This window comes from Aureococcus anophagefferens (genome assembly GCF_000186865.1).
Source record: "Aureococcus anophagefferens unplaced genomic scaffold AURANscaffold_25, whole genome shotgun sequence".
Taxonomy (NCBI): Eukaryota; class Pelagophyceae; order Pelagomonadales; family Pelagomonadaceae; genus Aureococcus; species Aureococcus anophagefferens.
This window is the reverse complement of record NW_008705585.1, coordinates 490,147-504,085: the sequence shown is the minus strand read 5'-3', so window position 1 is coordinate 504,085 and position 13,939 is coordinate 490,147. Positions and strand designations below refer to the sequence as shown.

General features: G+C 72.1%; 2 protein-coding genes across 2 annotated transcripts in view; one reads left to right on the top strand and one right to left on the bottom strand.

Annotated features, from left to right (window-relative positions):
- The window catches only part of AURANDRAFT_66735 (hypothetical protein), a gene marked incomplete at both ends in the record, with an annotated part of 11,122 nt that extends 4,366 nt beyond the window's left edge, over positions 1–6,756 (bottom strand). Inside the window, 3 exons of the mRNA XM_009041963.1 lie at positions 6–1,590; positions 3,717–4,290; positions 4,458–6,756. Coding sequence (XP_009040211.1) covers positions 6–1,590; positions 3,717–4,290; positions 4,458–6,756 — 4,458 coding nt within the window. The remainder of the gene's footprint in view (positions 1–5; positions 1,591–3,716; positions 4,291–4,457) is intronic.
- A 454-nt stretch (positions 6,757–7,210) lies between these two features.
- The window catches only part of AURANDRAFT_66734 (hypothetical protein), a gene marked incomplete at both ends in the record, with an annotated part of 10,777 nt that continues 4,048 nt past the window's right edge, over positions 7,211–13,939 (top strand). The window contains 9 exons of the mRNA XM_009041974.1: positions 7,211–7,789; positions 8,022–8,495; positions 8,579–8,829; positions 9,117–9,354; positions 10,285–10,431; positions 10,660–10,673; positions 11,526–11,871; positions 11,997–13,136; positions 13,347–13,865. Of these exons, the coding sequence (XP_009040222.1) occupies positions 7,211–7,789; positions 8,022–8,495; positions 8,579–8,829; positions 9,117–9,354; positions 10,285–10,431; positions 10,660–10,673; positions 11,526–11,871; positions 11,997–13,136; positions 13,347–13,865 (3,708 nt within the window). The remainder of the gene's footprint in view (positions 7,790–8,021; positions 8,496–8,578; positions 8,830–9,116; positions 9,355–10,284; positions 10,432–10,659; positions 10,674–11,525; positions 11,872–11,996; positions 13,137–13,346; positions 13,866–13,939) is intronic.

Below are 13,939 nucleotides of genomic sequence, written 5' to 3'. Positions count from 1 at the left end.
TGGACGGTGAGCGCGGCGCGCTTCTCCGTCGCGACGCGCAGGAACGCGTGGCGCGCGCGGAGCAGGGACCGCGACGGCCGGCCCGCGTCGAGGAACTGGCGGTGGAAGACGCGGAGCACGCGCCGCGCGCGCCGCGCGGCGCCGTAGGCGACGCGCGCCGCGGCGCCGCGCGCGCGCGCCTGCGCGCCCGCGAGGGCCGCCGCGGCGCGCACGGACGACGCCGTCGCGCGCGCGTCGAGGGGCTGGGGCAGCGCGGCGCGCAGGTCGAAGTCCGCCCCGCGCGGCGCGTCGTCGCCGTCGAGCGATCGCTGCCCCCGGGGCGACAGCGTGAGCGACAGCGCGCGGACGAGCGCGACGCAGGCGCCGTGGCAGGGCGCGCCGGCGGCCGCGGCGCCCTCCGCGGCGTCGTCCGCGGGCGCCGGCGCCGCGCGCCGCGCGTCCCAGGGCGCCGCGAGCGGCACGACCAAGGACGCGGAGAGCCGCGGCGACGACGCGGCCGGCTCCGCGCCCTCCGCGAGCCAGGGCCGCTCGGCCGTGAAGACCGTGCGCCCGGCGAGGAGCGGCCCGCCGTCGTCGTCGCCGCCGTCGGCGACGGCGACGACGCGGAGCCGCAGCGCGAGCCAGAAGCCCCGCCGCGCCGTCAGCGTCGCCGCGACAACGAGCATCACTTCCCGCCGCCGCTCGTCGAGCGCCACAACCACGACCTCCCGCGCGTGCCAGAAGGGCTGGGGCCCGCGCCACCAGCGGCTCACGAGCCAGCTCCGCCAGAGCGCGCCGCCGACGGCGTCCATGCGGTAGCCGAAACGCGTCTCGCGGCGCCGCGGCCGCCGCGAACTCGCCGGGTCGAGCGCGACGGCCTTCACGGCGCGGCGCCGGCTCGCCGGCCCGGCGCGCGCGTCGCCCTCGAAGGCGACGGCGTCGACGACGGCGCCGTAGAGCTTCGCGACGTCCGCGGGCCGCATGCAGGCCTTTCCGACGTCGTGGAAGGACAGGTCCACGCCGACGGCGTGGTAGGCGGACCCGCGCTCGGCGAAGGTCGTTTCCGCGCCCGCGTCCGCGGCGTGGAGCGCCTCGAGCGACGGCCGGTGGTGGCCCTCGGCGCTCACGTCGACGAGCTCGACGACGACGTGGTGCGCGTGCTGCCACACGGCGACGTCGCAGGGCAGGCCGCCGACGCGCCGCCGGTGCGCGTCGACGCAGGCGCCGCCCTCGCGGCCCACGAGTTTCGCGAAGTCGCCGTCGTCGGCGAGGACGGGCGCGCGCGCGCGCCGCATCTCGAGCGCGAGGACCGACGGCGCGCACGTCGACAGCGTCCGCAGGCTCAAATTCGGCGGCGCCGCGAGCGCCCGCCGCCGCGAGAAGTCCTTCGTGCGCCGCGCGCCGCGCGTCGCGCTCCGGCGCGGCGCGTCATCGTGCGCGCCCGGCGACGCGAAGCGCAGCGTGCGGCCCTTCGTCTTGCCCTTGGTGCGCTTTGTGTCGCGCCGCGTCGGCGTCAGCAGCGGCCAGCCCGGCGGCCGGTGCGGGAAGGCCGTCAGCACCGTCGAGTGCTCCACCGGTGGCTCCCAGGCCTGGCTGCTTTGCACCATGGACCTTGATCACGGCGCGATCATCGTCGGTCGCGTTAAAAAGATATTCACGTGTCGTTGAACCCGTCATAAAAACTCTCGCTGCCCCGACTCGATGTCCGCGATGCTGCGAGCCCAAAGACTGCTCAAGAAGCGCGTCGTGGTCACGGCCGCGGGCGCCGGCATTGGACGAGCCATCGCCCAAAGGCTCCACGCCGAGGGCGCCCAGGTCGTGGGCTGCGACGTCGACGGCGCGGCCATCGACGCCTTGGCCCGCGACATCGACATCGTGCCCTTCACCGTCGACGTGAGCTCGGAGGCCTCCGTCGCGGCCATGTTCGCCGACGTCGCGCGGCGCTTCGGCGGTCTCGACGGCGTCGTCAACAGCGCGGGCGTCGCCGGCGAGGCGGGCGCCGTCACGGAGCTGCGCGTCGACCGGTGGCGCGACCTCTTCGCCGTCAACGTCGAGGGCCCCATGGTCTGCATCAAGCACGCCGTGCCGCTGCTGCGCGCGCCCAAGCCCGCGGGCCTCGCCGCCGGCGGCGCCATCGTCAACATCAGCTCGACGGGCGGCGGGCTCACGGGCTACCCGCACCGGGCGCCGTACGCGACGTCCAAGGCCGCGCTCAACGGCCTCACGTCGACGCTCGCCATGGAGCTCGGCCCGGAGAAGATCCGCGTCAACACGCTCTGCCCCGGCCTCATCGCCGGCGACCGCTGCGACGCCGTCGTGAAGCTCACGGCCGACGCGTCCGGCGTCGCGGAATCCGCGGTCCGCGCGACGTGGCAGGCAGGGCAGGAAAAGGGTGATTCAACGTCGCTTCAACGTGAGTGTTCCGCGCGCGCGCGTTTCGGAAACAGCACCCACGCGTCGAGAGCGCTCCGAGAGATGATCGCTCGTCCAAAAGTCAGCCGAAACGAGCGGAAAACGACCGAGATAGGAGCCTTTGAAGTTGGGAATTTCGCACCCTTTTCCTGCCCAGGTGGCAGGCGCAGAACATGATGAGGTCCTTCCTCGACGCCGAGGACATCGCCGCCTACGTGAGTTTTTTGCTCTCCGACGACGCGCGCTTCGTGACGAACCAGAACATCTGCGTCGACGCGGGCACGACGAGCCTCGACAACCTCGACGACTACGAGGCCCTCGTGCCCAAGGCGCGCGACGAGGACCGGTCCGAGGCCGCGTGAGGAGCGGCGCCGCGGGGGGGGCTAACACCTCGACGATCGGCGGTGTCCGCGGGCGGGCGCGCCGCGGAGGTCGACGATGGGGACGTCGACGGCCCGGCGCTCAAGGAAAGCGAGCGCCGACGATGCCCTGAAAGGTTGCTCCTCGAGCCTCAATGTAGCTTACCGGACGCCAACTTGATTGATCGTGCCTTGAAGGTTCCATTTTGAAGGTGAGGCGGGGCAGCTCGGGCTCTCACGTCACGAGGCTCTGCGAGAGACCATCTCAACTCCGAAGACACGAGCGTCGCGACGTGCGCCCGGCAGGCAACACTTCGTTCCGCCATGGACTGCTCCTGGGAGAACGACCGGAAGCGGTCCTTCGACGACGAGCCAGCCTCGGACGGAGCCCACCGCAGCCCGCACATGAGCATCGCTCGTGTCACGCCCACCAACCACCTGCTGAGGCTGCCGACGCCGCGGCGCGTGTCCCTCGAGTGGGACGAGTCGCCGTCGACGCGGCCGTCGACGAGCCCGCGCCTCGTCATCTTCAACGAGTGCTCCATCATCGACTCGAACGAGCCCGAGAGCCCGAAGCTGCAGCTCCTCAAGTTGCCGCTCCTCGACAACGTGCCCCCGGCGCCGAAGCGCCAGCGCGTCGTGGATGCGCCGCCCGCGCGGCGGTCGCCGCCCATCCTTGTCAACGCGGACCCGAACCTCGACCTCTTTAACATGCTCTGGCAGCCGACGCCGGCGCCGCGCCGATGACGGAAAGTCCCGATTCCGCGCGTCCGCGGTCCGCCGCGCGCTCTCGACGAGCCGCGGCCCCGCGCCAGGCCTGTGATTCAGTGCGAATCCTCCCCCCTGCTGCTCTGTGTGTGTGTGCCAGCCGTCGACGGCCCGTCTTCCCCCCAAGTCCCCCCCCGCGAAGGCCCCGCTCGTACGCCCACGTTGTCCCAGCTTGTTAACCCGATCCGCCCGCCTTACTCGTCGTCCTCCGAAGCGACGACCAGGTCCGGGTCGGGCAGGCTGTCCTCGTCGGAGTCGCCGCCGTCGCCGTCGTCGTCGGAGGCGTCGTCCGCGCGCGCTTCCGCGGCGACGGCCGCGCGCGCGTCGGCGACGATGGCGCTCGCGAGCCCCCGCGCGGCGTCGTCGGCGTCCGCGCCCTCCTCGAAGGCCGCGCCGCGGCACAGGATCTCCGCGACGGCGCCCGCGTCCGCGGCCGCGAGGTCCGCGGCGCCGTCGAAGCCGCCGTCGTAGAGGCGCCGCGCGGCCGTCGGGTTGACCCGCGGCGACGCGCGCATGAGCGCCATGAGCTCGTCCGGCGCGCCGCGCGCGAGCTTCTCGCGCATGGACGCGACGGCAAACGCCTGCTGGTCCCAGTGCAGGCCCTCGCAGAACGTCTTCAGCCGCCGGCAGAGGCCCGCGGCGTCCGCGAGGTAGCTCTCGACGTCGCCCGGCGACACCTTGGGCGGGGCCACGTGGTCCTCGCGGTTCGTGCCGCCGCAGGCCGCGCCCATGCGCTCCGCGAAGGGCCGCCCGGGGAGCTCCGAGCCGACGCCTGGGCAGGAAAAGAGTGCGAAATTCCCAACTTTGGAGGCTCCTCTCTCGGCCGTTTTCCACTCGTTTCGGCTAATTCTTGGACGAGCGATCATCTCTGGGAGCGCTCTCGACGCGTGGATGCTTTTGCCGGAACGCGCGCGCGCGGAACACTCACGTTGAAGCGACGTTGAATCACTCTTTTCCTGCCCTGGCCGACGCGGTCCAGAAGCAGCAGCGCGAGGCAGAAGCGCTCGTGGACGCGGTGGCACGACGCCGGCGCGAGCGCCGCCGCGAGGGCGACGGTGTCCGCGTGCGCGTGGGCCGCGTCCGCCGCGAGCTTCGCGCGCCGCCGCACGTACGCGAGCGAGCCGCCGACGACGGCCTCGAGCGCGTCGACCGCGGCCGCGTCGCGTTTGAGCACGTCGTGGAACGCGGCCCAGTCCGCCCGGCTCGCGAGGACGTCGCGGCCCAGGGGCGCGATGAGGTAGCAGCGGTGGAGCTCGCCGTTGTAGTCGATGCCCCGGCGGCACGCGAGCGCGCCCAACGCCTCGCGCGCGTCGCGCGGCGCGAGCCCCGCGGCGTGCGCGGCCCGGCCCAGGGGCGTCGCCTCGTGGCCGCCGCCCGCCGCGGCTCGTAAGAAGCGCAGGTCCGCCAGAGTCGCGAGCGTCGCCGCCTCGAGCACGTCCGCGCCGAAGCCGAAGGCCACGTCCGCCGCGGCGCCCTCCTTCGCCGCGCCGCTGCAGACGAGGTCGAGGTAGTGCTTCTCGCGCACGCGCCGCCGCTCGTCGGCCTCGCGGGGCGCGAGGCTCGCGTCGCCGGCGAGCGCGGACTTGATGGCCGCGTAGTCCTCCGCGAGCAAGCCCGCGCACCGGTCCGCGGACGCCTTGACGCCGCACACCACGAAGGCCTCGCCGCGGTCGCCGAAGCCCTTGCGGCCCGCGCGGCCGCACATCTGGCGCAGCTCCGCCGCCTTGCACCAGGCCGAGAGCTGGAGCACGACGACGCGCGCCGCGGGCGTGTTGACGCCGACGCTCAGCGTCGTCGTCGCGACGCAGCAGCGCAGCAGACGATCCCGAATGGCCCCCTCGACGACGTCGCGCTCCAGGGACGTGAGCTCGGCGTGGTGGAAGGCGACGCCGCGGCGCACGCAGGCCCGGAGCGTCTTGGAGACGCGCGAGCCGGGCGGCGCGACCCTCGAGAGCGCGGCCGCGGCCGCGCGGAGCGGTTTGTAATTTTCAGCCGGGGGCGGCGGCGCCCATTTTGCCAGTTTTTCCGCGAAGTCCTGGGCGTCGCGCCGCGTCTTCGCGAAGGCGAGGACGAAGCCGCGAGCGGCGAGGCAGAGCTCCGCGCCGAGGGCCTCGTCGGTGTTCGCGAAACGGCGCTCGTCGACCATCCGCGCCTCTACGGCCCAGCCCGCGGCGACGTCCGCGAGTTGCGCGCCGTCCCAGCGCCGGAGCGTCGGCGTCCAGGGCTCGCGGATGAGCTCGCGGCACTCGCCGCCGGGCGCGTAGAGCGGCGGCGACGCGACGAAGACGTCCAAAGTCGTCGGCCGGTACGACGTCCGGAAGAGCGACGCCCTTAACCACGCCGCCAGCTCCGGCAGGTTCGACGCCGTCGCCGTCATGGCCACGACCTGCGGGTCGCCGCGCCGGCCGTCGGCCGCGGGCCGCGCCAGGAGCAGCTTCACGAGGAGCGACTCGAGGACCGCGCCGCGCTGCGACTCCGACATGAGGTGCACCTCGTCGACGACGACGCAGGCCAGGCGCTCCCGCACGAGCGCCGCGCCGCCGCGCTCGAACAAGGCGTCCAGGAACGCCGACGCGCTCTCCCAGGTGAGCACCGCGACGTCCGTGTCCCCGTCGTCGACCAAGGCGGGCGGCCGCGGCTTCTTCCGGCCGCCGCGCTCGCGCGCGCGGCGGCTCTCCTCGGCGTCGCCGTGGCAGGCGCGCACGCGCCAGCCGTAGGACCCGTCGCCGGACCAGAGCTTGGCGAACTGGCCCACCTTCTCCTCGACGAGCGACTTTAGGGGCACGACGTAGAGCGCGACGCGCCGCTTCCGGCGCCGCCAGAGCGCCTTGGCGATGAGGAGCTCGGCGACGGTCGTCTTGCCGCCGCTCGCCGGCGCCGCGTAGACGAGCGAGCCGCCCTCGAGGGTCGCGGGGTCGCTGAACAGCGCTGCGCGCTGCCACGCGTAGAGGTGCGGAATCGCGTAGCGTCCCGCGAGCCGCGCGGCGTCGGGCAGCGCCAGCCGCGCGAGCGTCTCCTCGAGCGGTTCGTCCTCCGGCGCGTCCGAGGCGTCGTCGTCGTCGCCTTCGGCGGCGCGCGGCGCGGCGCCGCTGGGTTGCTGGTTGTGCACGAGCTTTGGTCGTTTGAGCGCGGGTCGCGCCGCGGAGGAGCTTTGGTCGCCGCCGAGCGGGAATCGGGCCGGCTGCAGCTGTTTTGCGTGCGCCTTGAGGCCGAAGCCTTGCACGCTGAATTGAGACATGACTTACGACTTTTGAAAGGGCATCATGCACTCCATTGTTGCGCTTGTGGCAAAGCCGATTTTGCAGCAAACTTCGACTGCGCCGTCGTCGTCGTCCGAGTCGATGCGCCGCGCCATGGCAACCCTGCTCCTGCTGGGTCGCCGCGCCGGCGCCTTCGTGGCGCCGCGGTGCCGCGTCGTCGCCGCGCGGCGCGAAATGACGCTCATGCCGCGCGACGAGCAGACGATCAGCCCCCTGCCCTACAAGGGCGTGCTCTACGACCTGCGCGGCTCGAGCGCGGCCTACACCGACGTAAGCGTCGACGACTTCGCGGTGCGGCTGGGCGCGCTCGAGCGCGCCTGGCGCGACGAGGCCCAGCTCAGCGGCTGGGTCGCGCTGCCGCTCGCGCTCGCGAGATTCGCGGAGGCGGCGGCGCGGCGCGGCTTCGAGCTGCACCACGCGGAGGGCGACTCCATGGTGCTCTACAAGTGGTTCGGCGCCGGCGAGGACAAGGTGCCGCCCTACGGCAACACGCAGGTCGGCTGCGCGGGCTTCGTCGTCAACGATAAAAACGAGATTCTCGTCGTGAAGGAGTGGCAGAGCGCGAACGACGGCGCGGACCGCGTGCCGTCGCCGAACTGGAAGCTGCCCGGCGGCTTGGCGGACCGGGGCGAGTCCTTCTTCGAGTGCGCCGCGCGGGAGACGCTCGAGGAGACGGGCGTCGCGTGCCGCGCCGTGAGCGTCCTCGGCATGTGGCACCGCCACGGCGTGCGGCCCTGGGGCAAGAGCGACATCTACTGCGTCGTGCGGCTCGAGCCCCTGGGGCCTCTGGCCATCGACGCGGACCCGGAGGAGATCAGCGACTGCAAATGGTACGACGCCGCGGCCTTCGCGGCGGAGGAGCGGCACCCGCTGATCACGAAGGTCTTAGCGGAGGTCTACGGCTTGCGGCGAGGCGACGCCGTCGCGGGCGCGTTCGAACCCAAATGCGACTTCGCGAATCTGGGCGTCCAGTGGCCCGGCCGCGACCCCTACGCGACCTACTTCCCCAAGGTTTCGGGCGCGAAGCGCCTGCCCGCGCGGATCCGCGCCGGAAACAACCGGTGGAATGGACCGGTCCAGCAAAACTTCAAACCTCTCCATCTCGGTCAAATCGAAGTCAATTCGGCTGATTTTGGACGAATCGTTTTCTCTCGTCGAGTGCTTGACAAACAGCGAACATGTTGTGTAACGCTCGTTCGAATACGCGCACATTGAAGTCTTGTTGCATATTTTTCCTGCTCAGGCGCGGATTCGCGCGGTCGCGTCCGACGTCGACGGCACGCTGCTCGACTCGGCGTCGGTCCTCCACGCCGACAACGCGGCGGCCATCGCCGCCTGCGCGGCGCACCCGGGCCTCCGCTTCTTCCTCGCGACGGGGAAGTGCCGCGCGGGCGCGCTCGCGGCGCTGCCGGCCGCCGTCGCCGAGGCGCTTCCCGGCGGCGTCTTCGTCAACGGGTTGGTGGTCTACGACGACGGCGGCGCCGTCGTCCACGAGCGGCTGCTCGCGGGCGACGTCGTCGCGGACGCCGTCGGCTTCGCGGACGGGCTGGGACTGGACGTCGTCGCCTACGCGCGCGACGACCTCCGGACGCTCGCGGCCACTCGGAGAACCGACGAGCTCGCGGACGTCTACCACGAGCCGCGGCCGCGCGTCGTCGACGCCGTGGCGGACGCCGCCGCGGGCGCGAACAAGCTGCTCTTGCTCGCGGACGCCGACGTGCTCGCGGCCGCGCGGCCCGCGCTCGAAAAGCTCCTCAGGGCCGGGCCGCGACGACGGTCGCTTTGCCCACGATGCTCGAGGTCCTGCCCTTCGGGGGCTCGAAGCGCGAGGGCGTCCGCGCGTACCTCGACCACTTCGGCCTCGACGAGGGCGCGGACCTGCTCGCCGTCGGCGACGGCGAGAACGACGCGGACATGCTGCGGCGCGCCGCGCTCGGCGTCGCCGTCGGCAACGCGGGCGCGGCCGCGGCGGACGCGGCGGACGTCGTCGTCGCGCCCAACGACGCGGGGGGCGCCGCCCAGGCCCTCTACATGGCCATCGCCCTGGCGAAGTCATAATACGAGTCGCGGCGCAGCTGGTGTTGTCGTCGCCAATTTTTTCGCCACACTGGCCCACAAGTTTTTGCAATCGCGCACCTTCTGCGCCGGTTTTGCGCGAGCCCTCGACACGGCGAGTCGCACGACGAACATCTCGAAGGCGCACGCGACGCCGACGAGCACGCGGTAAACGCTCGCCGCATGGGCATCGAGATCCCGCATCCCGAAGGCATCGCTCCAGAGGACAGCTGGTAGGTCCATTGTTCTCCCAAACCACATCGATAACAGAGTTGGCCCGTAGGACTGCGACAGCTAAGCAGGTCACGACGGGCGAGGATTTCCCGCCGGACGTGACGACCTACTTCGAGTACGTGATCACGCACTCAGACGGATCGCGGACGCTCCTCTCCGTCAAAGACGTGAACGGCGTGAAGACGTCGTCGTCGAAGAAGGACGACAGCGGCGCGCCGCCCGCCCGCAAGAAGCCAATTCAGCCTCCGCTGAACCTGCCCTTGGGCGCGGGCTGGAAGGCGAAGCGCGTCAGGCGGCGCCCGAAACAAATTCGGCGCGGAGCGGTCGACGCGTCCTTTTCGCAGGCGGTCGACCGGACGCGAGCGGCGTCGAGACGGCGACGACGGTCTACACCGTCGTGCTCGACGGCCAGATGTACACGCAGACGGAGGTCCAGGTCGGCACGGGGCCCGTCGACGTGAGCAAGTCGGCGACGACGGCCGCGCCGCCCGACGAGGAGCCCGCCGTCGCCGCGGAGCCCGCCTAGGCGGCGCGGGATGCTCCCGGGGATTCTCCGCGGCCAAGAACCCGGGATATCATAAAGAAGTGTCACTGTCGCTGCTGGGAGATGATCCGCGGCCGCCGGCATGGGGCTTCGAAAGCCGGCGCGGTGGACTGCTTCCCAAAACAACCCGGAGTAAAAGGCATGTGCCGCCGGCGGCGCGGAGTCTTCGGGGGCCGGCGCCGGATGTAGTGCTCCAAACTCGGCCGCGCGGCGACGAGTGGCAGCCGGAGAAGGCCTCGGAGAGGCCCAAATCTCTCTCTCTCCCCCCGAATTCGGATCTTTTGTCCAGCACAATCAAACCTCAGGGGCCCAACACTCATCAAGACATAACAGTATGTGCCCGCGTCGTGCGCGCGCGCGACACCCGCCCCGGGGCACGCCGCAGCCCGGAAACTCATCAGATCACCCGCGCCGTAGGTCCCTTTCACGCTTTCAAGCTCAAACTTTCATCGCCATGGCCGCCGACCGCCCCGCGCGCCACCGGCGTCCGTTTCTGTTAGCGCGTCGCTCGCGGTCGCACACCGCCGCGCGCCGGCACCCGGGGCCTCCCGCGGCGCTGAAAGGGGCCGGGGGACGGGGCGGGCGAGGGCGGGGCGCCGCGGTGCGGGGGGCTCCGGGCGTTTCGGCGCCGCGGCGCCGCGCGGCCGAGAAAAAATGATTCCAATCCGCCGAGGCCCACTTCTTCGCCCCGCCGCAGACCCGCACGCGCACCGCTCCCGTCCGCATGGTCGAGGAGGAGCCCCCGACGAAGAAGCCCGCGGCGAAGAAGACCAAGAAGACGGCGACGGCCAAGAAGCCCGCGGCGACGAAGAAGCCCACGGTGAAGAAGCCTACCACGAAGAAGCCCGCGGCCAAGCCGGCCACGAAGAAGCCCGCGTCCAAGCCGGCCACGAAGAAGCCCACCACGAAGAAGCCCGCCGCCAAGCCCGCGACGAAGAAGCCCGCGCGCGGCCCGCGCCCCGACACGCCGCGCGCCCGCCCGCCCCGCCCGTTCGAATTCGACCGCCCCGCCCGGAGCCGCGCGCGCCGCGACGCCCGATGCCCGCAGGCGAGCAAGAAGAAGTGAGCGCGCCGCGACCGGTGGGTCGACGCTGGCGCCGCCGAGATCGCGCCCGCGGCGCGGGCGCCGCTCTCGGTCGGCGACGCTCGCCGCGCCTCGTCACTGAACAGCTTCGTCGCACCCTGCGTTTCGCACCGACTCCATCCCGCGCCATTGTGCTCACCCCCCGCCCCCTCCTCCTGCGCCCCCCACGTGTAAGATGTTGCATCTCGCCGGCGCTCGGATGGGTCGGTGCGGCGGTGCGCCGCCGCCGCCGTTCGTTCGCGCGGCCGCCGCGCCGCGCCGCGGGTCCCGCGCGGAGCTTTTTCGTCGTCTTCGTCCATGCCCGGTCCCGCGGCGCCGGACCCGTCCCCCGGGGCGCGCGCGCGCGGCGGCGGCGCGGCGGGTCGGTGGTGGGCGGCGAGCCGTCCGGGCGGCCGGCGGCGACGCGGGCCAACATCGTCGAGCGAGCATGCTTGAAATCGCACCAAGTCATGTAGCAGTAATGGATCTTAACGATCTTCTGCCGACCCCGAAACAAACGGGGCCCGAAGCACCTGAAACCTTGCACCTCGAGCCTCCCAAGTTGACGCGGCTATCGGAAAGGCAGCCCCGTCGTCTCGTCGCGTTTGGGGGCACAATGGCACCGAACTCGTCGGCCCCGGCCCCCCTGAAGCCCCGCGGCGGCGGCACGGGCGGCGGCGAGCAGCACGTCCTCGTCCCGCAGCTGGCCCTCATCAAGGACCCGCGGAAGCAGCCCCGCCTCGTCTGCCACCCGGACCGCAAGGAGCCGGACTCGCGCGTCGGCGAGAAGCGCGTCGGCCCGGGTCCGCCGCGCGCGCGCGGTCCGCGGCGCGATCGGCCCGCGCCTCTAGGTACAAGGTCATCGGCAAGAACGGCGCGACGGTGCGCAAGGGCGAGAGCCTCGAGAGCGAGATCGTCGACAAGGTCGCGATCGACGACACGGTGCTCGTCGAGGAGGAGAACGCGGACAAGACGCGCGTGCGCATCGACGACCCCGAGGGCTGGATCTCGACCAAGGTGCTGCTGCCCCACAGCGTCAAGCAGGTCAAGGAAGGCTGGAAGGGCGACATCCAGGAGTACGACCCGGGCTGGGAGGAGCTCGGCTACGGCCTCAAGAAGGAGGACTTCGAGGACCCGACGAACCTGACGCTCGACACCATGAAGGAGGACCTCCGCACGAAGCTCGAGGCCGAGGGCGTCGACTTCAGCTAGGCGGGGCGCGCGGGGTAAGGCGTCGGCCATCGCGCGAGTCCTCGCGCGCGACAGGGCCGGCGACGGCCATCCCGTTTTCGAGCTGAACCAACATTCACATGAACATGGAGCACAGCTCCAGCTCCTACGGGAGCACGGCCGGGAGCGGCGCGTACGCGCCCGTGGCCGACGTGGAGCTCGCGACGCGGCGCAAGGGCTCGGACTCGCTGCCGCCCGTGCGCGGCATGCGGCTCAACTGGACCGTGGGCCGCGCGGCCCTGCCCTACGGCGTGAGCGTCGGGCGGCTGCACGCGTCGGACGTGCTGCCGCGCGTGCGCTTCAACAGCGCGGCGGCGGAGCAGGAGGAGGGCCTCGCCTTCGCCGAGGCCTTTGGCGTGGGCATCTCGCTGCACTTCAAGCTCGGCAAGTTGTTGCTGTCGCTGCTCTTCGCGGCGGCGGTGCTCCAGCTGCCGGCGCTCGCGCTCTACGCGCGCCACGGCCAGTTCCGCGCCCACGCCGAGCCCGTGGCGCCCTACGGCGCCGGCTCGCTGAGCGTGCTCGACGGCGCGGCGCTCGCGCGCTACTCGATGGCGGCCGTGCCCGCGCCGGAAAGCGTCGGCGAGACGCCGCGCGCGCGGCGGCGCGACATCCTCGCCGTGTCCTTCTTCGCCGCCTGCGCGACCCTGGCGCTGTTGAGCGGCGCGGCGGCGGCGCGCGACTTCGTGCGGCGCGACGCGCTCGCGCTCCGGACGCTGGCGCCGAGGCCCGAGCACTACGCGTTGCTGTTAAGGGACGTGTCGCCCGACGCGACGGCGGCGACGGTGCGAGCCGATGTGTTGGCAGCGCTGGCGGCCTACGGCGCGGGGCGGCCCTGCGCCATCGAGAAGGTCGCCGTGCACCACGTGCTCCGGCCCGTGCTCACGAAAGCCGTCGAGGCGATGGCGGCCGAAACCGCCGCGGTCCGCGCGGAGAAGCGCGCCAGGGCGCGGCCGCGCCTGAGCGGCGCGGCGCTGCGGACGCGGGCGCGGTCGCTGCGCGTGCGCGGCGAGCTCGTGGCCCTCGCGCGGGGGCCGCGGGACCGGGCCATCGCGGCGTTCGTCGTCTTCGAGTCTCCGCGCGCGGCGCGCGACGCCGCGCGCGCGCTCGCGCGGCGCCACGCGGCGCTGCGGCGCGCGCGGCCGTCGCTCGTCTGGGCGCCCGAGGGCAAGGCCCTGCGCGGCGCCGGCGCGCTGGGCTTCGCGCGGCCCGCGATGGCGCCCGCGCCCGCGGACGTCAGCTGCTGTGTGGGAATCAAATCTTCAACACGACTTCGATGTGAGCGCATTCGAATGTTTCGACCCAAGTTCTTCGGCTGTGCTTCGAGAACTCGATGGGAGCCATCGATCCGTTCAAAAATCAGCCGAATCGACTTCGATTTGACCGAGCTAGAGAATTTCAAAGTTTCGCCCGTCGTCCCAGCTCACTGCTTGATTTGCACGCAGGTCATCTGGGAGAACTTGGAGGTGTCCGAGGCGTCGCGCGCGGCGCGGCGCTTCCTCGTGCGCGCGGCGACGCTGGCCGTCATCACGTCGGGCCTCTTCGCCGTCTACGCGCTGCGGGGGCGGGCGATCCACGACATGGCCGACGACCCGGGCCCGGAGGCCGTCGCGACGGCCGCGCCGACGGCGTTCAACGCGACGGCGCTGAGCGACGACGGCGCGCCGGAGCCGTCGGACCCCTTCCACAGCGCGAAGCACGCGCTGGCGCCCTACCTGACGCGGGAGCCGTCGGCGAAGCGCCACGCGCTCTTCTTAGTGCTCATCGTCGTCTGCCTCAACTCCGTGCTGCGGATCCTGGTGCGGCGGGGCGCGGTCTTCGGCGCGCACTCGACGCGGACGACGGAGCAGTCCGCGGCGCTCCTGGCCTACTGGGCGTCGACGACGCTGAACACGACGGGCTGCTACGCGCTCGCGGCCTGGCGGGGCGCTGTGTGGAATTCAAATCTTCAACCCGACTTCAATGTGCGCATATGCGACAGTTTTGACTCAAGCTCTTCGGCTGTGCTTCGAGAACTCGACGAGAGCAATCGATTCTC